This window comes from Poromitra crassiceps, assembly GCF_964638095.1.
Source record: "Poromitra crassiceps genome assembly, chromosome: 9".
Taxonomy (NCBI): domain Eukaryota; kingdom Metazoa; phylum Chordata; class Actinopteri; order Beryciformes; family Melamphaidae; genus Poromitra; species Poromitra crassiceps.
This window is the reverse complement of record NC_139630.1, coordinates 46376369-46401368: the sequence shown is the minus strand read 5'-3', so window position 1 is coordinate 46401368 and position 25000 is coordinate 46376369. Positions and strand designations below refer to the sequence as shown.

The 25000-nt window shown below is 46.7% G+C and overlaps 1 protein-coding gene across 1 annotated transcript in view; it reads right to left on the bottom strand.

Annotated features, from left to right (window-relative positions):
* LOC310782768 (pleckstrin homology domain-containing family G member 1) overlaps positions 1–25000 on the bottom strand; it is a 54943-nt gene that overhangs the window by 29181 nt on the left and 762 nt on the right. The window contains exon 2 of the mRNA XM_083643513.1: positions 6806–7398. Within this exon, the coding sequence (XP_083499639.1) occupies positions 6806–7398 (593 nt within the window). The remainder of the gene's footprint in view (positions 1–6805; positions 7399–25000) is intronic.

Below are 25000 nucleotides of genomic sequence, written 5' to 3'. Positions count from 1 at the left end.
TTAAAATTGTCAGACTAGACTCTGGCTGGCACCCCAAAAACATATCATCCGCTACAGAAAAATGTATAATATTAATGTTTGTTTATTAACTGGCCCCTGGCCTCCTGTCATTTTGCAAAGGTGGCCCCTGAGCAAAGCAAGTTGAGTATCTGCTGTAGCCCGCAACAATCCATTTAAATTCAACTGCACAATGCAAATGCTTGCAGATGGCCTTGGCACATCACACGTGTGCACCACATTCTGCACAAAGGCAGATACATCAAATGCTTCAGAGTCCAATTATACACTTTACAGAAAAACACAACGGGATGACTACAGAGACAAAGGGGGGAGGGATAGAGAGACAAAGGGGGGAGTGATAGAGAGACAAAGGGGGGAGGGATATAGACAGAGAAAATGAGAGAGGAGGAGGGAGAGAAACCTTTGAGACAAACCACTACAGCCCATCTTTAACAAAACCATACAAAAGCACTGACTTCAGGCAATGTGTATACCCGCAGTTCAAAGCCAGCCTGAAAAAGGACTGTTTGCCTGTGTGTGTGTGTGTGTGTGTGTGTGTGTGTGTGTGTGTGTGTGTGTGTGTGTGTGTGCGCGCATACAGTATTGTGTGTGTGTGTGTGTGTGTGTGTGTGTGTGCTATAGTGTGCGTGCTCATGTGTATGTTTTGAATGTGGCAGGCAGCACAAAGGCACTGGTATCATGTATCCCGGCCAAACCCCACCTGCCAGCACATGTGACCTCATTGTCAGGTGACCTTATTGTCCTGAGGTCCCCGTGTGTCACGTGTGGGAGGAGAACCTGACCGGGGGAAAAGAAAGACCCAGAGGATGTCTGTTATCTCCTGATTTAAAGTCCTGGGTCAAACAGCCGCTCCACTAAAACACATTGATGAGGTCCCGCTGACACCCGCGCCTCAACTGGGTCACTCGGTACACGTGCAGGTTTTTTAAGGAATAGTTCACCCAAAAATAAAAAAATCTGTCATCATCTACTCACCCTCATGCCACTTCATCACAGGTGGAGTTTGTCCACACAGGGAGGTTGCTAGCACAACTCCATACTGTAGCAGCCAGTTCTTCACAGCTCCAAAAAACACCTACTGTATATTTACAGCTGATTGATTTCCTTTGCAACATATAATGTTTTGCTCTTCACAGTGCGATAGTTTGTCTTGCTCTTCACAGTGTGATAGTTTATAATGTCTTGCTCTTCACAGTGTGATAGTTTATAATGTCTTGCTCTTCACAGTGTGATAGTTTATAATGTCTTGCTCTTCACAGTGTGATAGTTTATAATGTCTTGCTCTTCACAGTGTGATAGTTTATAATGTCTTGCTCTTCACAGTGTGATAGTTTATAATGTCTTGCTCTTCACAGTGTGATAGTTTGTCTTGCTCTTCACAGTGTGATAGTTTATAATGTCTTGCTCTTCACAGTGTGATAGTTTATAATGTCTTGCTCTTCACAGTGTGATAGTTTATAATGTCTTGCTCTTCACAGTGTGATAGTTTATAATGTCTTGCTCTTCACAGTGTGATAGTTTATAATGTCTTGCTCTTCACAGTGTGATAGTTTATAATGTCTTGCTCTTCACAGTGTGATAGTTTATAATGTCTTGCTCTTCACAGCGTGATAGTTTATAATGTCTTGCTCTTCACAGTGTGATAGTTTGTCTTGCTCTTCACAGTGTGATAGTTTATAATGTCTTGCTCTTCACAGCGTGATAGTTTATAATGTCTTGCTCTTCACAGTGTGATAGTTTATAATGTCTTGCTCTTCACAGTGTGATAGTTTATAATGTCTTGCTCTTCACAGTGTGATAGTTTATAATGTCTTGCTCTTCACAGTGTGATAGTTTGTCTTGCTCTTCACAGTGTGATAGTTTATAATGTCTTGCTCTTCACAGTGTGATAGTTTATAATGTCTTGCTCTTCACAGCGTGATAGTTTATAATGTCTTGCTCTTCACAGTGTGATAGTTTATAATGTCTTGCTCTTCACAGTGTGATAGTTTATAATGTCTTGCTCTTCACAGTGTGATAGTTTATAATGTCTTGCTCTTCACAGTGTGATAGTTTATAATGTCTTGCTCTTCACAGTGTGATAGTTTATAATGTCTTGCTCTTCACAGTGTGATAGTTTATAATGTTTTGCTCTTCACAGTGTGATAGTTTATAATGTCTTGCTCTTCACAGTGTGATAGTTTATAATGTCTTGCTCTTCACAGTGTGATAGTTTGTCTTGCTCTTCACAGTGTGATAGTTTATAATGTCTTGCTCTTCACAGTATGATAGTTTATAATGTCTTGCTCTTCACAGTGTGATAGTTTATAATGTCTTGCTCTTCACAGTGTGATAGTTTATAATGTCTTGCTCTTCACAGCGTGATAGTTTATAATGTCTTGCTCTTCACAGTGTGATAGTTTGTCTTGCTCTTCACAGTGTGATAGTTTATAATGTCTTGCTCTTCACAGTGTGATAGTTTATAATGTCTTGCTCTTCACAGCAGGGGCAGTTTTAGCATCAGACCTTTGGGTGGGCTCAGCTCAGAAGAAAATTTTGTACAGTTTCAAGTAAAAATGGATCAAGCTGGTGCACTTTGAGATCAAAATGAAGAGACTAGATCTATGAAGAACTACACACATCAAAATCTTCTTTACCGTTCTGTGGTTTTACAGCAATGAAAAAATAATTGTTTCCATATATATACTATATATATTCTGCATACAGGTTACTTATGGTAGAATTATGCTTGCATACATAATACCAAAATCACTTCAGGGGAGTTTCAAGTAAAGTAACATTTTGCTTTGTAGGCAAAACAAAAGTAAAATTAAATCAAAAGGGAACTTCCTAACTTATTGGCTGGAATAAAATTCCGACAAGATAATAATATACTGTAAGCACTAAAGCAGGAGTTTGCAGTCAACTAGTTGAAATTAATATGTGGCAGTATTTGTGGGGGTCAAAATCTGTATAGGGTGTACCACCACAAATAGATCAGTGTATGGGAAACACTGACTATTAAATTGTGTGACTAGAAAGACACCAATAAATCTGAGAAAATGTACTTTAATTTTGAACAACAGCACTACAACGGTGGCATTACAAATGGTATTATGAAATTATTGGGGGGAAAAACAAGAATGACACTTTTTTTCATGAACTTTAACTCTATTGAGTGCCAAGGACGAGTATAGTCGTCAATTCGAATAGTAACGTAGAGTGCCAAAGACGACTAAAGTCGTCAATTGCGTTTTTTGACGGTGGGACGTGGATCAAAGCCTCGTGCATCTCCTGTAAAAATATTGTAGCTATTGAAGGTGTATAACCTATTTTATGGACCCATTAGGTGGCGACAGTGCTCTCCAGATTAGAGAAAGTTGAGGAAAAAAAGCAGAAAAAGCCCCGTGATGAAAGAGAAACCGATGCATGAGCCAGAGCGGCACAGATTGCTCTGGCTGCCTGGAGCCAACGTTAGCTGCGAACAGCAGTCAATCCGCTCCCACAAATGAGCCCCTCTGTCTCTGCTGCATAGTTTCTCCACACGATTAGCCGCCAGAAAATAAAACCAAAGCCAAACCATTCTCATGAGAATGGTTTGGCTTTTCAGTGTCGCGCTGGGAGCCGGCGCACAAGGCTGAGCGCTCCGAAAATAGACTGGGTGCAGCGCACTTTGAAACGCGCAGCAGAAAGCCTATAATCGGACGGAGCTTCATCCCAGCTCACAACCGAAACCCCAGAAACGCAGACGAACGCGAGCCCGATCCAGACTCCCCCGACGAGCGGCTGCCATCCGAACGTGGATCCGTAAGGCAGCAGAGCCTGCCATAGCAGGCAGCAGAGACTCGCCTGACACACGCAGCAGCCAGCAGAGCGAGCAGAGCCACCAGAGACACTCCCACGGAGGAGGAGTTTGGAGTTGAGGGGTGTGTGGGTGCTGTTCAGATGTTTCAGGTCAGAAAATATTAGCTTCAGAGTCAGTGAATGTGCTTGAAATGCTTCATTTCACAAAAGGCTGAATATCTCAGCTTCTAATTTGAAACGCCTGTTTTTGCTGAAAACAACCTATCTTCTCCGGCTCATAACTAAAGAACGAAAAATGGTATCAATAAACTTTTTTTTGCTGATGATACAATAGAGTCTCCTCGTTCTTTGTGCGTGTTCGGTGTTTACATAGTAATATCACACAATATTCTGTGGGCCTCGAGAAATCACTGAAAACGCTCTGAAACTCTGGCACTGGGAGCGTCCGTTCTCCAAAAGTGGCTGGCACTCAATGAGTTAAGCAGAAAATTTAAAAATAGTTTTAAAGCAAAAATAAATAATAAATAAAGATAATTTTAACAGAAACTGCTACTAATGACCACCATGGATTTGGAGAGATTTTTTTTTTTTTTTTTTTTTTTTTTGGGTGGGCTGAGACTATTTTTGGGTGGGCTAAAGCCCACCCAAAAAAGGCCTAGAACCGCTCCTGCTTCACAGTGTGATAGTTTATAATGTCTTGCTCTTCACAGTGTGATAGTTTATAATGTCTTGCTCTTCACAGTGTGATAGTTTATAATGTCTTGCTCTTCACAGTGTGATAGTTTATAATGTCTTGCTCTTCACAGCGTGATAGTTTATAATGTCTTGCTCTTCACAGTGTGATAGTTTATAATGTCTTGCTCTTCACAGTGTGATAGTTTATAATGTCTTGCTCTTCACAGCGTGATAGTTTATAATGTCTTGCTCTTCACAGCGTGATAGTTTATAATGTCTTGCTCTTCACAGCGTGATAGTTTATAATGTCTTGCTCTTCACAGTGTGATAGTTTATAATGTCTTGCTCTTCACAGTGTGATAGTTTATAATGTCTTGCTCTTCACAGTGTGATAGTTTATAATGTCTTGCTCTTCACAGCGTGATAGTTTATAATGTCTTGCTCTTCACAGCGTGATAGTTTATAATGTTTTGCTCTTCACAGTGTGATAGTTTATAATGTCTTGCTCTTCACAGTGTGATAGTTTATAATGTCTTGCTCTTCACAGCGTGATAGTTTATAATGTCTTGCTCTTCACAGTGTGATAGTTTATAATGTTTTGCTCTTCACAGTGTGATAGTTTATAATGTCTTGCTCTTCACAGTGTGATAGTTTATAATGTCTTGCTCTTCACAGCGTGATAGTTTATAATGTCTTGCTCTTCACAGTGTGATAGTTTATAATGTCTTGCTCTTCACAGTGTGATAGTTTATAATGTCTTGCTCTTCACAGTGTGATAGTTTGTCTTGCTCTTCACAGTGTGATAGTTTGGCTGTTTGAGTTTTGGAACTCTAAACAACAGGTCCCGATTGACTTCAGTTGTGTTGGAGAAGGCTGCTAGGAAATTGTGCTGGCAAGCTCCCTGTGTGTTACATGGACTAACCTCACCTGTGTTTCATTTGGCATGATAGTGACAGCATTTTCATTTTTGGGTGACCTATTGCTTTACGTGTTTGGGAAACATTTGAGGTGTGTGGTTTTCATGGCTTTGGAGAGACGGTGCCTGTTTGCAAGGTTTGAAACCATTTGTTCCTCATGCAAATGTTCACTAACGATGGAGATTTGATAGTGAAATTCTAGTGAAGTCAGTTTCTTGTACATACTCGCAGCCAGAACACAACATTGCAAAACTGGATTCTAAGTCTAGAGTTCTGTGAAATGCTTTAAAGCACAATTGTGTACAAGTTCTTCTTACTATAGATGCTTTCTTTGATTCCCTGTCTATATGCAGCATCCTACTACACTATTTCCTAAAGGTTGTGCTCCATCATCAAGTGGGAAATAAGTTTCTAGTACAGATGGATGTCTACCCAATGGATAGATGCAATATTTGGAAAAAACCCATCCAGGTAGTGCAGTGGTAGGTCAGGTCGCAGGTTCGAAACCCCAGTGTTACCTCCGGCTTAGTCTCTCCCCAGACTCAAATATTATGTTGTATCGCTGCACTCCCTCCATGAGTCTGTGCCACTTCACAGCCACTGCTGGTTTTTGAAGGCGGGTTGAAATTGAATGAGTGACAGGTTGTAGCACCGATGAGAGAGCGGTTCGAAAAATGGGCTACACGTCCCGTGTCGTCTGATCGCAAAGTCGTTACTGATTAGGGAGGACTGAATCCACCACTGGCATATGACTGGCCAAGTGAACGGTTCCGTACCATAAGTGTCCCAGACCCAGAGAGAGCTCTGCAGCATGCAGTGACATAGTGTATCAGCGTAAGAACTCTCGTGGGTCTGGCGTTGAGACTACCTCCGGCTTGGTCGGACGTCCATACAAGCACAATTGGCCGTGTCTGTGGGTGGGAAGCCGGGTATGTGTCCTGGTCGCTGCACTAGTGCCTCCTCTGGTCGGTCGGGGCGCCTGTTTGGGGGGAGGGGAACTGGAGGGATAGTGTGATCCTCCCGCAGCCACGCGCTACATCCTGCCAGTGAACCTCCTCGCTGTCAGGTGAAAAGAAGCAGCTGGTGACTGCAAATGTGTCGGAGGATGCGTGTGCTATTCTACAACTCTCCCCAGTTCTGGCCAAGTGAAATTGGGGAGAAAACCAAATGTAAAATGGTAAACCTTTTTTCCGGGGATCTCCGACCCCACTAACCTCCCCCAGACCCTAACCCTAAACCTAACCTCTCCCCAGACCCTAACCCTAAACCTAACCTCTCCCACCCCTCAACCCATTGAAAAAAACATTACGATTTTACAATTTTGGAGCCAAAACATTGCTATTTTACAAAACAGAGGGAAATCAGAAAAAAGAAACCCTCCAGTGTAGTGTATGGTGGAGTGTTCCTACCTGTACGATGCTACGTAGGTCCTGGACATAGGTCCTCTCTGTGTCCAGTATCTCCTGCACCACCCGGTCCACATACGTCCTGGGTCCCTGTCCCGGGCTGGTCCTGTCCCCTCCATCCGTCCTGGGTCCCTGTCCCGGGCACGTCCTGTCTCCTCCATCCGGGCTCAGCTCTGGTTCTGAGTGGCCCGTGGAAGTCTGTCCGCTGCCCTGTCCCCCCGCCCCCCTCCCCGCATCCTCCTCCTCCCCACCCCCCAGCTGCCGGGCTGGGACCAGCTCCAGCCGGATGGCCCCGGAGTCCCGGTCCGAGGTAACCGGGTTACAGTGTGGGGCGGGGGCGAGGGTGGAGCGGCTGCCCAGAGAGCAGTGACTGTCCCGGGACGAGGCGGAGGAGGAGGTAGAGCTGTAGCTGATGGGCCTGTCAGCGCTGTCGGGGGAGGAGTCCATGCTGTGGGCGGAGCAGTGGCGCGAGGGGGCGTGGCGGAAGGCAGGGTTGCGCAGGCAGCGTGCCGGGACGTCGACGCAGCTCAGGTCCGAGCCGGAGTCCGGGACTTCAGGAAGAGGAGGCAACGCATCCGGCAGGTAGTTATAATCGTCTGCACAGAAAGAAGAGACAGAGAAAATTGCATTGATGTTAATTTTGTCCCAAGTATGTCCTACGTCCTGTTTGATTTCTAATTATAAAGGTGCTGCGGTTCGTATTTTTAAACATCACTGTCATATTAATGGTAATACCTTGGTATAATTACCATAAACAAATGGTTGAGACAACTATTACCTGTCCTGTTTTGTGCCATAAAGCAATATAGCCGATTTCTGGCAAAATCTGACCCGGTGGCCCAATGTTCTCAGTGATGTTTTGTTTGTTTACTGTAATTATACTAACATCTCAAAGTCTATGTGCTAAAAATTTGTTGATGTCAATATGCTGCACACAGAACCTTTAAAATTGAAATTTATTGAAATGAATATGCTTAAAATCCACACATTCCCAACAGAGCCCAGTCGTGTATTTCTCTAACTCAAACTAAGTGCTAAAAAGACTTACTGTGCCTAAGTTCCAACAGCTACAATACCACCTTCATGTTCTCACAGGCTCTATATCTGTTCAACATCGCCGAGGTCCTGACATTCCAGCTGACCGCAGTCTGACTGACCACCCGCTCTGTGAGGGCTGACCGCAGCTCTGTCCTCGACTGCACCCCATCACACTTCACACTGCTGCACACAGCAGCAGGCACCAGGCTAAGTCTCTGATCAAGTACTAAACACCCCACTGTGTGACAAAACCCACACAAACAACACACAGCCAGACACAAACTCCAGATTGTGCTTATTCCGAATCCATGTGTAGATTCATCCATGTAGAATATGAACATTTCTGAACCAAAATACGTTTCACGTTTCTATAGATACGTGAATATAAACGTTATATACATACATCATAGAGTGGGCTATTGAAAGAGCATGCTGGCCAGTAGGGGTGCTGTGGCCGGAGTGGAGGGCATAAACACTTGCCTTTCACACTGGAGGACCATGTTCTACTCCCCGTCATCGTCACAGCGTTTCCAAAGTCCATAATCCTAAATTGTACATGCCTAAACATAACCAAACTTGTTTAACGTGGAAAGGCAGCAAGGTTTTGTTTTAAATGTACGTTGAGATTGTAGGTTTGCAGAAAGGTAAAATGCCACATTTTAGAAACGTATTTCTCAGATGTTCTATTTCAAACCTACAGTACGTTGATATTCTACATATATATATATATATATATATATATATATATATATATATATATACAGTATATATATATAGATATATCTACATATCACTGGGTTTCAGACACATAAAATGCCAACGTCTTATTCTGGTGACAGTTGGAGAGAGAGTGGGTTTAATGAGCAGATTAACGGTGTAATGCTGAGAATATTCCACTCTCTGGGGGCATGAATGAAAGCCCTATTTCTGTAGAAGAGAGACCGGTTGTGTGTGTGTGTGTGTGTGTGTGTGTGTGTGTGTGTGTGTGTGTGTGTGTGTGTGTGTGTGTGTGTGTGTGTGTGTGTGAATACAGGAGCCTATTTGGCGACAACCTGGTGCCAAGCTGGCTCACAACCTTGTGTCTGTGAAGAGATCCGTTAAGATATGATTACCGCCTCCCAAGGCCTCACACTCAGGTCTGCTGAAGTGAAGCCACACAGGCGTATCAGAGCCAAGGCGTCCAAGTTTCCCCCTGCCGCTTTTTCCAAGGGTCCCGCTTCAAAAGAAAGCCGGCTTTGATGCGCTGAGCAGGGGAGGGGAGCATGAGGGAGACAGCCTGGAGGAGAGGGGAGGGGAGCATGAGGGAGACAGCCTGGAGGAGAGGGGAGGGAGCATGAGGGAGATAGCCTGGAGGAGAGGGGAGGGAGCATGAGGGAGACAGCCTGGAGGAGAGGGGAGGGAGCATGAGAGAGACAGCCTGGAGGAGAGGAGAGGAGAGCATGAGGGAGACAGCCTGGAGGAGAGGGGAGGGGAGCATGAGGGAGAAAGCATGGAGGAGAGGGGAGGGAGCATGAGGGAGACAGCCTGGAGGAGAGGGGAGGGGAGCATGAGGGAGACAGCCTGGAGGAGAGGGGAGGGAGCATGAGGGAGACAGCCTGGAGGAGAGGGGAGGGGAGCATGAGGGAGACAGCCTGGAGGAGAGGGGAGGGAGCATGAGGGAGACAGCCTGGAGGAGAGGGGAGGGGAGCATGAGGGAGACAGCCTGGAGGAGAGGGGAGGAGAGCATGAGGGAGACAGCCTGGAGGAGAGGGGAGGGAGCATGAGGGAGACAGCCTGGAGGAGAGGGGAGGGAGCATGAGGGAGACAGCCTGGAGGAGAGGGGAGGGAGCATGAGAGAGACAGCCTGGAGGAGAGGGGAGGAGAGCATGAGAGACAGCCTGGAGGAGAGGGGAGGGAGCATGAGAGAGACAGCCTGGAGGAGAGGGGAGGGAGCATGAGGGAGACAGCCTGGAGGAGAGGGGAGGGAGCATGAGGGAGACAGCCTGGAGGAGAGGGGAGGGAGCATGAGGGAGACAGCCTGGAGGAGAGGGGAGGGAGCATGAGAGAGACAGCCTGGAGGAGAGGGGAGGGAGCATGAGGGAGACAGCCTGGAGGAGAGGGGAGGAGAGCATGAGAGACAGCCTGGAGGAGAGGGGAGGGAGCATGAGGGAGACAGCCTGGAGGAGAGGGGAGGGAGCATGAGGGAGACAGCCTGGAGGAGAGGGGAGGAGAGCATGAGAGACAGCCTGGAGGAGAGGGGAGGGAGCATGAGGGAGACAGCCTGGAGGAGAGGGGAGGAGAGCATGAGGGAGACAGCCTGGAGGAGAGGGGAGGGGAGCATGAGGGAGACAGCCTGGAGGAGAGGGGAGGGGAGCATGAGGGAAACAGCCTGGAGGAGAGGGGAGGGAGCATGAGGGAGACAGCCTGGAGGAGAGGGGAGGGAGCATGAGAGAGACAGCCTGGAGGAGAGGGGAGGGAGCATGAGAGAGACAGCCTGGAGGAGAGGGGAGGGGAGCATGAGGGAGACAGCCTGGAGGAGAGGGGAGGGAGCATGAGGGAGACAGCCTGGAGGAGAGGGGAGGGAGCATGAGAGAGACAGCCTGGAGGAGAGGGGAGGGAGCATGAGGGAGACAGCCTGGAGGAGAGGGGAGGGGAGCATGAGAGAGACAGCCTGGAGGAGAGGGGAGGGAGCATGAGAGAGACAGCCTGGCTCATACCGGCCCGGTCAGACTTTGACACCGGGCCTTAGCATCAAAGCGGCTCCGGTGTTGTGGCAACATGGAGATCGGATGCCCCTATAGGAACGGGGGGCGCTCTGGCTGCCAGCGGCCTCCAGAGCCTGTCGCACATCAAAGCATCGGAGATCACAGACATCATGTTCAAAAACATGAAACGGGACACCGTGAACACGCTCAAAGAATCCCAGAGACACACTCACTCTCTCACCCTCCAGATAGGTACAGGGGATGAACACTCACTCTCTAACCTTTCAGATAGGTACACACTCACTCTCTAACCTTTCAGATAGGTACACACTCACTCTCTAACCTTTCAGATAGGTACACACTCACTCTCTAACCTTTCAGATAGGTACACACTCACTCTCTCACCTTCCAGATAGGTACACACTCACTCTCTCACCTTCCAGATAGGTACACACTCACTCTCTAACCTTTCAGATAGGTACACACTCACTCTCTCACCTTCCAGATAGGTACACACTCACTCTCTCACCTTCCAGATAGGTACACACTAGGCATGGGTCGATTTCCGGTTTTACCGGTTCGGTTCGGTATACGAGCCCAAACCGGTTTGATCACGTGCAAACCGAAAAAACCTAAAAAAAACCTAAAAAAAAAAATTTTTTTTTTTTTTTTTTGCCAGTCCATTCTGATTGCACTATTGTTCGTATTAGCCTCTTCTCAAGTTGCACTAGTAGGCAAAAGTCTTATTTTGTTTATTATGTTGATGTTTGAAGAAAAGTTAAGCTGAATAGTTATGAGAAATAAAAACAGTGTGTTGTTACAGTTAAAAGGTTCTGCTTATTTGTATTCAGTGTTCGTGCTGGTTGGCAGCATACCAGCTTAGAGGTGCATTATCGCCAGCAACTGCAGCCGCTTTGATACGTTTTTTTGGGGAATATCGAACCGGTTTCAAAATGTTCAAACCGACCCATGCCTAGGCCCTATATTGTGTGAATTTGTGAGTTTTGAAGTTTATAAGGCAGCTCAGCTGTAAGCCAATCCATTCTGATTGCACTGCTTGTGTTTTTATTAGCCTTTTCTCAAGTTGCACTATAGGCAGAAGTCTTATTTCATTTATTATTTTGATGTTTAGAAGAAAAGTTGAGCTGAATAGTTATGAGAAATAAATACAGGGTGTGTTTGTTACACAGGTGTCCTGCTTCTTTTTATTCAGTATCATTGCTGGTTGACAATACCAGCTTAGAGGTGTATTATCGCTATCAGGTGGACTGAAGTTGCACTACAGACCGTTATGGGCCACACTCGGGAGCCCTGCTTTAAAAAAAAAAAAAAAAAAAAAATACTTTTTTTTTTTTTTTTTTTTTTTATTACAAAAAAAATCGGTATACCGGTTCGATCCGGTTTAGACGGCAATATCGAACCGGTTTTAAAATTTTCAAACCGAGCCAGCCCTAGTACACACTCACTCTCTCACCTTTCAGATAGGTACACACTCACTCTCTCACCTTCCAGATAGGTACACACTCACTCTCTAACCTTTCAGATAGGTACACACTCACTCTCTCACCTTCCAGATAGGTACACACTCACTCTCTAACCTTTCAGATAGGTACACACTCACTCTCTCACCTTTCAGATAGGTACACACTCACTCTCTCACCTTCCAGATAGGTACACACTCACTCTCTAACCTTTCAGATAGGTACACACTCACTCTCTCACCTTCCAGATAGGTACAGGGGACCAACACTCACTCTCTCACCTTCCAGATAGGTACACACTCACTCTCTAACCTTTCAGATAGGTACACACTCACTCTCTAACCTTCCAGATAGGTACACACTCACTCTCTCACCTTTCAGATAGGTACACACTCACTCTCTAACCTTTCAGATAGGTACAGGGGACGAACACTCACTCTCTCACCTTTCAGATAGGTACAGGGGACGAACACTCACTCTCTCACCTTTCAGATAGGTACAGGGGACGAACACTCACTCTCTCACCTTTCAGATAGGTATGGGGGACGACCTCTAAGTGCACTTAAGTGACAGTGTGGCCTGCTTGGGAGAGCGCCCCATAATGGGACCCTCCTGCAATAACTGCGTCCATCCCTCCTGAAGACACTGAACCTCACGACCTGACATGCATGCGCGTGCTTCCAAGAAGCGACTTCCTGGTCATATTGTCCTCACATATCTCCCCTCCTCACAAACACAAGTCACAGGAGAGTCTGATGAGCTGGATCACGGGTGTTCTGTGGTTCTGCTACTATAGGCTAGTAATCAATCTGCTTCGCCCCAGCCTGCTGTCGCGCCAAGGAAAGCAGGCAGCAAGTGGAGCGTCCAAAAATGAAGCAGCGTGAAACGGTATTTACCTCGCACTAGTTTGGAATGAGTCACTGTGTGTGTGTGTGTGTGTGTGTGTGTGTGTGTGTGTGTGTGTGTCTGTGTGTGTGTGTGTGTGTGTGTGTGTGTGTGTGTGTGTGTGTGTGTGGGCCGGGGTGCGTATCCATCTAAATGTTTGCACTCCCAAGCCTGACCCACTTTTGTAACAATTACAGATTGGAGACATAGAAAGAAACCAGTGACCAAAACAACTCTCACACACACACACACACACACACACACACACACACGCACGCACGCACACCCACACGCACGTTGCACGCGCGCACACACACACACACACACACACACACACACACAAGCAGCCTTGGCTTTTCGATAAGCAACACATTGCTTTCAAGTTTCCGTACACACACTGTACAAAGGGCTATATAACATTACACACTACCATATTAATAGGTAACTGAGCAACTTTTTTGCCTATTGACACATTTATGATAATGCTTCCTTATCAGAATAGGTAATGTATGTAAAACCATGGTGTGTGTGTGTGTGTGTGTGTGTGTGTGTGTGTGTGTGTGTGTGTGTGTGTGTGTGTGTGTGTGTGTGTGTGTGTGTGTGTGTGTTGGACTTGGAAAAATGCATTAGGTTTATCAGTCCAAAGATAAGCCTACCTGAGCTAATAGCTTAATGGTCCTCACACTAGCTATTCCAGCTAGACATGGGCGATAGCATGTGCACACGTGCAGCACACACACACACACACACACACACACACACACACACACACACACACACACACACACACACCTACACACACACACACACACACACACACACACACACACACACAAGCAGAGCAAACACAGAGAAACCATGCGTTTCCGTCTGCAGTGAAACACAAACATCAGAGAGAGGGAGATTGCTGGAACTTGTGTTTGCCCAGCCCCTCCTCACCCACCTTCCAGCTCCATGTTTGGGGCACACCCTTGGCCGTTTCCTGGGTGAACAGGCTCTTGTGCACACCAACACCCCCCCCCCCCCACCCCCACACACACAGGATCGCAGAAAGAGCAGAGATGTCAAGGCTTCGGTTACCGTTCTGTCCAGATTATGTTCAACCTGATCCGTGTAAATGATCTGTAATTATGGTCCTAAAGCATGCAGGCAGGGACTGTTTCTCCCCTGTGCCTCTGTGTGTCTGTGTATGTCCCCCCTGTACCTCTGTGTGTCTGTGTATGTCCCACCTGTGCCTCTGTGTGTCTGTGTATGCCCCCCCTGTGCCTCTGTGTGTCTGCGTATGTCCCCCCTGTGCCTCTGTGTGTCTGTGTATGTCCCCCCTGTGCCTCTGTGTGTCTGCGTATGTCCCCCCTGTGCCTCTGTGTGTCTGTGTATGTCCCCCCTGTGCCTCTGTGTGTCTGTGTATGTCCCCCCTGTGCCTCTGTGTGTCTGTGTATGTCCCCCCTGTGCCTCTGTGTGTCTGCGTATGTCCCCCCTGTGCCTCTGTGTGTCTGCGTATGTCCCCCCTGTGCCTCTGTGTGTCTGTGTATGTCCCCCCTGTGCCTCTGTGTGTCTGCGTATGTCCCCCCTGTGCCTCTGTGTGTCTGTGTATGTCCCCCCTGTGCCTCTGTGTGTCTGTGTATGTCCCCCCTGTGCCTCTGTGTGTCTGCGTATGTCCCCCTGTACCTCTGTGTGTCTGTGTATGTCCCCCCTGTGCCTCTGTGTGTCTGCGTATGTCCCCCCTGTGCCTCTGTGTGTCTGTGTATGTCCCCCCTGTGCCTCTGTGTGTCTGCGTATGTCCCCCTGTACCTCTGTGTGTCTGTGTATGTCCCCCCTGTGCCTCTGTGTGTCTGCGTATGTCCCCCCTGTGCCTCTGTGTGTCTGTGTATGTCCCCCCTGTGCCTCTGTGTGTCTGCGTATGTCCGTGTAAGGCCAGGATTAGACACCCTTAAGTGTGTGTGAGAGATGGGGTGTGTGTGTGAGAGAGAGAGAGAGAGACAGGTTTCCTGCCAGAGTAAGAGAGTGAGAGAATCAGTGTGTGCCTGGCTGCCTGCACAACCTGGCTTCCATCTCTGGCCTTCATGTAACATCAAGCAGACAAAACTGCTTGGATGCGTGCCTCGCCAGCCAGCCAACTTTAAGCTGTTTAACATCTTTGAACTTTACCATATGCCTGCAGCAATATACTCTGTCCATGGCTTCTAATCATCGTGACTGTGTGGATACAGTAGTGTTTTGCCACACACAAGCCACATTCCAATGCTGTTTACATGATCATTCATGCTTCATACATTGCTCCGGTGTTTTTTCAAACGCCACAGACCAAAACGTGCAATCCTTATTTAAACAAGAGACACTTGCGCTGCCAAATGACCCACTATAATTGCCATGATTACAATGATGACGTCATTAATTAAGCTAATTAAAAGCACTGATTAGCAAAGATTTCTTTTGTCAACATGCTTGTCCTAATATAATAACACGGTGGCGGTATTAAAGGAGTTGCTTTCAAGAGTTAAAGTCGTTTCAATGCAAATGTATGCAGAAAGGTGCTTAATCTAATGAGATCATCTAGTCCCATTGGGAGAAGCTGTGCGGTGTCAGTATGAAGTTTCTCTCTTGCATTGTTCTTGAGTTATTGTGTCTACACACACAGACATCATGACGACAGCATGGCCCACATACCATGTATCATGATGACAGGACATCAATGTGTTGACTTGGTCTTTGATTGAATTTGTCTTTTCAAATCACGTGAGAAAAGAAATGCATCAAGGGTCATGATGTCATGATGTCATGATGTGTTTCATCTTTTGTTATATCACAGAATATTGCAGGAAAAAAACAATGGGGGAAAAATGTGTCAAGCAGAGCTGCAATGACTAGTTGATTGATTAGTCGCGCAACAGAAATCCAACTATTTTATCACCAACTATTTTAATAATCGATGAATCATTTAGACACATTTTTAAGAAACAACAATGCTCTTATTCCAGCTTCTTAAATATGAATATGTTCTGGTTTATTTAGTCTTCTATGAGAGTAAACTGATTATCTTTGGGTTATGGACTGTTGGTCAGAACAAAAGAAGACATTTGAGGATGTCATCTTGTGCTTTGGGGGAAAAGTTATCTTTTTTTTTTTTTGCCATTTTGTGACATTTTATAGAAGACTAATTGATTAGTCGAGAAAATAATCAACAGAATAATCGATAATGGAAAATAATCGTTAGTTTGCAGCTCTAGTGCCAAGACCAAAATTACATCATAATTTCACAGCAGTGAAAAAATGTCATCCCCCTCCCCCCACCTGCCTGGCCTGTGGGTAACACCGTGCTGCCAGCCAGGGTTAATGACTCCTGGTACACTTACCCCGTCCACTTCAGTCAGTCACACACTTTACGACGGCACCTGAAGTGCTCTTTAGGCTGGAGTGGTCAGCAAACAGCCTGGCGCTTTACGGCCCTGATGAGCCACACAAGTAGCTCAAACAAGCTGTCTGAGTGCTTCATAATGGGCAGGTGAGCGCCCCGCAAAGGACCGTTAAGCAGTTAAAGAACGCTTATGTTCCAAGGGTCATTGTGTCATATTATAACTTACATTTGACCAGAATTAAGATACAGTCAGCCAAGTTGTTAATCACATCAAATTAAAATACATGGACAAATCCTTTGCTGTGTCCTCATTAGTAGGGTAAAACAAATACTATTTGACCCAGTTCTGACAGTAAGGAGGAGGCACAGATAACATCTGGTCTGGCAGCTGATGTCTCTCTCTCTGTCTTTCTCTCCCTCCTCTTCTCTCACCTCCCCTCCTCTCCATTTTCACAATACGCCCTGAGTCAGCTTTCATCCGTCAGATTTCACACCGCACAAAAGGACCAACACCTGCCCCCCCCTTACACACACACACACACACACACACACACACACACACACACACACACACACACACACACACACACACACACACACACACACAGTGTGTAATCCCCTCACACACCTAACAGGCATCGTGGTCACTCCTCAGCCCGCTCTGCTCCTGTCATACTCACACCAGCCAGCCCAAATAAAGCCCCAGCTAACTACTGTCTTTTGCAGAGGCAGTGGTAGTGTCTTGTGCAGACAGAAGCAGTGGTAGTGTCTTGTGCAGACAGAAGCAGTGGTAGTGTCTTGTGCAGACAGAAGCAGTGGTAGTGTCTTGTGCAGACAGAAGCAGTGTCTTGTGCAGACAGAAGCAGTGGTAGTGTGTTGTGCAGACAGAAGCAGTGTCTTGTGCAGACAGAAGCAGTGGTAGTGTCTTGTGCAGACAGAAGCAGTGATAGTGTCTTGTGCAGACAGAAGCAGTGTGTTGTGCAGACAGAAGCAGTGGTAGTGTGTTGTGCAGACAGAAGCAGTGGTAGTGTCTTGTGCAGACAGAAGCAGTGGTAGTGTCTTGTGCAGACAGAAGCAGTGGTAGTGTCTTGTGCAGACAGAAGCAGTGTCTTGTGCAGACAGAAGCAGTGGTAGTGTGTTGTGCAGACAGAAGCAGTGTGTTGTGCAGACAGAAGCAGTGGCAGTGTCTTGTGCAGACAGATGCAGTGTGTTGTGCAGACAGAAGCAGTGGTAGTGTGTTGTGCAGACAGAAGCAGTGGTAGTGTGTTTTGCAGACAGAAGCAGTGTGTTGTGCAGACAGAAGCAGTGGTAGTGTGTTGTGCAGACAGAAGCAGTGGTAGTGTGTTGTGCAGACAGAAGCAGTGGTAGTGTCTTGTGCAGACAGAAGCAGTGGTAGTGTCTTGTGCAGACAGAAGCAGTGGTAGTGTCTTGTGCAGACAGAAGCAGTGGTAGTGTGTTGTGCAGACAGAAGCAGTGGTAGTGTCTTGTGCAGACAGAAGCAGTGGTAGTGTCTTGTGCAGACAGAAGCAGTGGTAGTGTCTTGTGCAGACAGAAGCAGTGGTAGTGTGTTGTGCAGACAGAAGCAGTGGTAGTGTCTTGTGCAGACAGAAGCAGTGGTAGTGTGTTGTGCAGACAGAAGCAGTGGTAGTGTCTTGTGCAGACAGATGCAGTGGTAGTGTGTTGTGCAGACAGAAGCAGTGGTAGTGTCTTGTGCAGACAGATGCAGTGTGTTGTGCAGACAGAAGCAGTGGTAGTGTGTTGTGCAGACAGAAGCAGTGGTAGTGTGTTGTGCAGACAGAAGAAGTGGTAGTGTGTTGTGCAGACAGAAGCAGTGGTAGTGTCTTGTGCAGACAGAAGCAGTGGTAGTCTCTTGTGCAGACAGAAGCAGTGGTAGTGTCTTGTGCAGACAGAAGCAGTGGTAGTGTCTTGTGCAGACAGAAGCAGTGGTAGTGTCTTGTGCAGACAGAAGCAGTGGTAGTGTGTTGTGCAGACAGAAGCAGTGGTAGTGTCTTGTGCAGACAGAAGCAGTGGTAGTGTCTTGTGCAGACAGAAGCAGTGGTAGTGTGTTGTGCAGACAGAAGCAGTGGTAGTGTGTTGTGCAGACAGAAGCAGTGGTAGTGTCTTGTGCAGACAGAAGCAGTGGTAGTGTCTTGTGCAGAGGCAGTGGTAGTGTCTTGTGCAGACAGAAGCAGTGGTGCAAGAGGCAGCTTGGAGGCCAACTTTTATTATACAAAAACAGCCTGAGGAATTACTTCAGCTTCAATCATGGAGGAGCATTTTGTTTTTGGCAGGAAGCATTTGGGTCGATTTTCAGCCCGTGTCTCACTTTGTTTCCACTTGAAAAACTTGTCAAGGGCATTTGGATAAAGACAGAGACAGAGAGAGAGAGAGAGAGCGAGAGAGAGAGAGAGAGAGGCGGGGGGAGAGAGAGGGAGAGACAGAGACAGAGAGAGAGAGAGAGACAGACAAGAGAGAGAGAGAGAGAGACAGAGAGAGAGAGGGAGAGACGGACAGAGACAGAGAGCAAGAGAGAGAGACAGACAGAGAGAGAGACGGAGAGAGACAGAGAGAATCTTCAACATGACATCATTGAGCTGATCCCAGGACAATAGTCTGGCCTGTATGCGCTTCAAGCCTCAACCCTCACCCCCTCCATCCCTCCCTCACTCTTTTTCTCTCCTCTTTCCATTTCTCTCCCTTCTTTTCCTCTCTCTTTTCCTCTCTCTCTCTCTCTCTCTCTCTCTCTCTCTCTCTCTCTCTCTCTCTCTCTCTCTCTCTCTCTCTCTCTCTCTCTCTCTCTCTCTCTCTCTCTCTCTCTCCAACACTGCGTCCATCACATTGACTTCCCTGGACATTTCTGCCATTCTGTCCTGATTCCTGTCCTTTTCTCTCTCCTTTCCTGCCATTCTCTTCCCTCCTTCATCACATCTCTGCTGTGCCTACAGTAACTATCCTGTGAGAGTTAGATTGTGTCGAGGAAGTCGTAAAGTAACTCGACTCAAGTCCTCGGCCAAGGCTGCGAGCTGTGTGCCTATAAGCTCCACAAGACATTCCTATGGCCAAGTCCAAGCGTATACTTTACTATAAAAATACACATAGGCTGGGCTGTATGTTAATATGCCTACAGACCACCGGGGGCACACACATGCAGGGCCAGGCCCAGCACATGTGTGCAGGACACGCCGTCTCAAACTGAAATGATCTCATTCAAACACCATGTCACACTGTACAGTTAAAGAAGAAGACAATCACAAGTCACAACTGTCACTCGCTGTCATGACTTGAACTTTAAATTACAGACAATAGATGAAAATCTTGGGAGAGTTGTAACTTTTAAATTGGAACTGTTTAATGGGAATGATATAAGGATACAGTGTTTCACATGAATTACTTAAAGCAGCTAGGAGCAACTTTTTCGATTGTTAAACAGTATAATTACAATATTGATGCATCACATCTTACCTATAATAGTAGCTGAGACCAAAGCCGTGTGAATTGGAGATTGCTCCCTTGGATGATTATTAAGTCTGTGTCTGTCTAAACTCGCGTCAACAGGGGGCTCTCTCTCTCTCTCTCCTTACCGCCGGCCCGGCTACCCGGAAGTGAAACGCGGAAGTGAAACGCAGCTGCCTGCCTCGCCGTTCGCAGCTGCCTAGCAACATAACATAAACAATGTGAACGCCACGCATACTCTCGCGAACATCTCTCGTTATATTCTAACAGGTTTTTTGGAAGTTATTTTGTGGTTATGGTCGAATTGGCTGCTGCAAACTGTTTCATTTCACTTCCTGATCTTCCCTGGCCACAGACAGACTACACTGGCCGATTCACTCGGGGCTCAAGCGAGACTACTCTGCGTTGGTCTCGTCGACTATTAGAGGTAAGATGTGATGCATTGATATTAAATTTATACTGTTTAATAACAATCGAAAAAGTTGCTCGTAGCTGCTTTAAGACTATGGTGGCCCACTAGTCTAATTGGTCCAGCCACAGTTTCATAATGGGCCGAAAATATGTTTCCACTTCTCATAATAACATAACAGATCTCTGAAACATTGTGTTCTGCAGCCTTCAGCAAAGCACCTCTCACTCACTCATACACACACCAGCATCAGTCCTGACTCAATCCAACTCAACACACTTTTCTTAGCCACTTTTCAGACCTCCCTGGTGACTTTATTTCTTAAAAGTGACTAGCACCCTGACGAAGGCACTTTCGCCGAAACATGTTGGTGTAACCATTAAAACACAGCAGAGGAGATTTTGAGTGTGCGACTTCTTTTCTTTATGTTACTTTGACTTTACATTAGTCTGCACCTCTTCAAACTTTTTGGGTGTGCTCCACTCTATATATTTTAAAAGTGACTAGCGACAAATCTGGCAACTTTTCTGACCATGGGAATAATGTTAATGTGTTGAATCCCAAAGCATTTTGTAATAAATTGGTATGACTGATGACAGAGACTGAGAGAATATGTACCATATGTTTACAAAGAACTTGAGTTATCAATTTAAATAAATGGTTACATATTTTCATTCTGTTAATGACTATTCAAGTGTCACAGTTCTTCATAGAGAGCCTCTTTTTTTTGCTCTCAAAGTGCACCAGGTTGATGCATTTATTTAACTTCAAAATGTACTAAGTTTTCTTCCGGACACCCCTAGAGGGTCCGAGGTCCACCCACCACAGTCTCAAAACATCCTGTGGCCAACACTGGAGGATATGAAACACTCTCCAGCTGAAAGAGTCAATCTGATGGTTTCAAGATATTTTCTGAATATGTAGTTTTCAGAAAGTCTAATTTAAGGCTTTTTACAATGCGAGTGTTAACCTAATCTTCTCCTGGGTCCTTTAATCAACCTGTTTATCAGTGTGGGTTCTTGTTTATGTGGTAACCGTGGTAACGGGCCTACAGTGAAAATGTCATTGAAGAAAAACATCAATCATCATCCAGAGAATGTCTTGGATGTGAGAATTACTATCGACCGCAGAATGTCAGGTTGGTGTGTGTGTGTGTGTGTGTGTGTGCGTGTGTTTTCTTGTGTTTATGTGTGTATGTCTGTGTGTGTTTTCGTGTGTTTATGCACGTGTCCTTGTTTGCCCGATGTGTGCAAGTACAAGAAACAAAGACATTTCCATGACTTCTGAGCCGGGAGAGAGCGAGAGAGGAGGGGGAGAGGACGCGAAAGTATGAAAGTAGGAAGAAAAGAGGAGATGAAAGGTCATGGGTCAAACGCTGCCAACCCCCTCTCTCTCTCTCTCTTTCCATTCCCCATTCTCTCCGTCTCATGTTGAATCCTCCCTTTGTAGTTCTTTAACCCATGAGAGATCTCTCTATCTCAAAGCCATCTTCCATATTCTCCTCCATCACATCTTTTAACTGTCAAACTTCAGAGGATAGATCTTGTTTGCCCGAGCGAATGGCAGACGGCTTTTGTTCCCTACAGGCCGAGCGGATCGGAGACTCGGGGCCATCCGCTTCGTTCCGGCACGTCTTCGGCCTTCCCCGGCGTCCAGCTTAACTCATTGAGTGCCATGGACGGACATGTTCGTCATTTCAAATAGTAACGTAGAGTGCCAAGGACGGACATGTTCGTCAATTGCGTTTTTTGACGGTGGGGCGTCGATCAAAGCCTTCTGCCTCTCCTGTACAAATATTATAGCTATTGGATGTGTCTAACCTATTTTACAGAACCCTTAGGTGGCGACAGTGCTCTCCACATAACAGAAAGGCAAGGAAAAAACAAAGAAGAAGTCGTTATGGAAACGGAAATCGCATCGCATCCGTATGCATCGATATGCTGAAGCACGTTACTGCAGCTGTGCCTGCAGCAGCCAATCTGCTCCCACAATTGAGCCGCTCCGTGTCGGTTGCGACAGCACATCCGCACATCCACACCGTGGAGTTGTTATTATTCTCAACTGGAAGCATCGTTGCCGGTGACAAACACACGCGGAACGCTGTAAAAAAGCAGGATGTCGAGCACCCTTCACTGTGCGCACAGCAAACTCAGCAGAGAGCCACCACAGACAGGAGGAGGAGTGTGCAGTTGAGGCGAGGCGAGGCGAGGCGAGGCGGGGCGGGGCGGGGCGGGGGGGGGGGGGGGCACGCAAAGCAGCACGCAACACCCAGACAGACCCAGGCAGCAGGACAGGATTGACAAACGCAAGCCAGAATATCCGATGCCCACCAGCAGCAAATCAAGACCAGCAAGAAGCTGCAACCAGCAGCGCACGCAGGGGCCAGCGCTGCTGGTTGTAGCTAAAAAATATTATTCTGCCAAACAGAATTCCCTGGCCTTCACTGTTTTATTGAAGGAAATTATTTTTGAGGTGTGACTACATTAGAAAAGATTAGCTTCAGAGTCAGTGATGTGCTTGAAATGTTTAATTTCACAAAAGGCCAATTATCTCAGCTTCTAGAAAAAAATTGCTGTTTTTGGATGAATCGAGCTATCTTCTCCGGCTCATAACTAAAGAACGGAAAATGGGATCAATAAACTTTTTTTTGCAGATGATAGAATAGAGTCTCATCGTTCTTTGTGCGTGTTCAGTGTTTACATAGTAATATCACACAATATTCTGTGGGCCTCGAGAAATCACTGAAAACGCTCTGAAACTCTGGCACTTGGAGCATCCGTTCTCCAAAAGTGGCTGGCACTCAATGAGTTAAGGTCAGATCTCTGTCTCCCAAAAGAGACGGAGACGTCCTCTACTGACGCTAAGGACCTTCAAGTGCCACTCTGGTTTTCACACTTCAGCCCAAACGAGTGCAGAGGAGCAGGGAGAGGAGAGGAGAGGAGAGGAGGAGAGAGGAGGAGAGGGGAGAGGAGAGGAGAGGAGCTGAGGCGAGGGAAGGGGAGAGGAGACGAGACGAGAGGAGAGGAGAGGAGAGGAGGAGAGAGGAGAGGAGAGGAGGAGAGAGGGCTAAATGCTCTGGACTGGGCCCTAAGCTACGATGCAGACATTGAATGAGAGGGAAGAAGAGGGCAGGATGGATGGAGAACTCCAATGATTAGTTGATTAATCAATTAGTGGATCGCCAGAAATTAATCGCCAATAATTTTTTATTCAATTAGTCGTTTACACTAATAATTAAATAAAAAAAACAAAAATGCTCTCATTACAGCTTATTAAATGTGAATATTTTCTGGTTTCTTTAGTCTTCTATGACAGTAAACTGATTATCTTTGGGTTTTAGACTGTTGGTCAGGACAATTAAGGAACACATGAGGATGTCATCTATCTTGGGCTTTAGGGAAAAAGTGAACCACATATTTCACCATTTTGTGACATTTTATTGACCAAATGACTAATCGATAAGCCCAGAAAATAGTCAACACATTAATCGATAACGAAAATAATCGTTAGTTGCAACACTAAAGAGAAGGGAAATAAGCATTCCTTCCTTAACGTGCTGCTACAATCAAAGTGACGGTATTTCGACCTGACGAGCTAAAGATTTGATAAGCTGCTTAATAGACCCCTGCAGGTTTCATTGGCTCACAAAAGACACGCGCACGCACGCACGCACGCACGCACGCACAGACACACACACACACACACACACACACACACACACACACACACACACAAAAGTCTAATTAGCCACAAATGTCAGATCTGTCTTTTCCTCATAGCGTGAAACCCCTAAAATGACTTGAAGCACGTAACCACACGTTCGTATACACACACACACACACACACACACACACACACACACACACACACACACACACACACACACACACACACACACACACACACAGAGTTTTAACACATCTGATCTCCCTGCAGTGTTTATGGGATGTGAGTGGAGGCTTCCCGTGTGTTGCTGACACTGCGGACATCAGCTGGGAATGTGCAGCATAGCTCAGCGCTGTTAGCTGAGACGATGGATGACCGGCCCCTGTGGGAAAACCTCCACCCGCAACCTCACACCCCCTATTTTCAGACACACACACACACACACACACACACACACACACGCTCAAGCCCTCACCCTCGGGAGACCCACGCGACCCCTGCTGCACACACCCGGGCCCACCCCCCTCAGAGTGTGACCCACTAGCCTAATTCTCTGATCCCGATTGGATTTCAGCCCGAAGAAAGCTATCCCCCTGCCAGCCCCCCCCCCCCCACACACACACACACACACACAGACACACACACACCACAAAAGACACTGAGGTATGAAGGTGAGAGAGGCAAAGTATTGATCCGTTTTGTGTGTGAGAGAGATAGCACCCAAAGGAGCAGCCCCCACCCAGATGTCCTCCCAGAAGGCTGAGCCAGGAGGGTGGGAGGAGGGATGACCGAGGGGTCCATTGTCTCCAGCACCTCTAAACCAAAGAGTGCTCTAAACAAGTAATTACATCCCCCCTCCTCCCCACCCAGCACCCACTCCATCCCCTTCCTCCCCACCCAGCACCATCTCCATTTGCGCACACACGCACGCACACGCGCACACACACACACACACACACACACACACACGCGCACACGCGCACACACACACACACACGCACACACACACCCCCAAGGCCCTAATTTGGGTCACAGGCCACAGCATGGCATCTCAGCAGCCAGTCAAAGCTGCACCCGGCCAGAGGAAGCTAGCTGAGCTCAACTCACAGCTGTCAATCAGAGAGATAGCAGGAGGAGAGTATGGAAAGTTTGGTGGTGTGAACACAACTGTAACACCTGCGTTTGTCCTTATCCTAAATCATGTCTATAATAGGGTCATCAATAGTG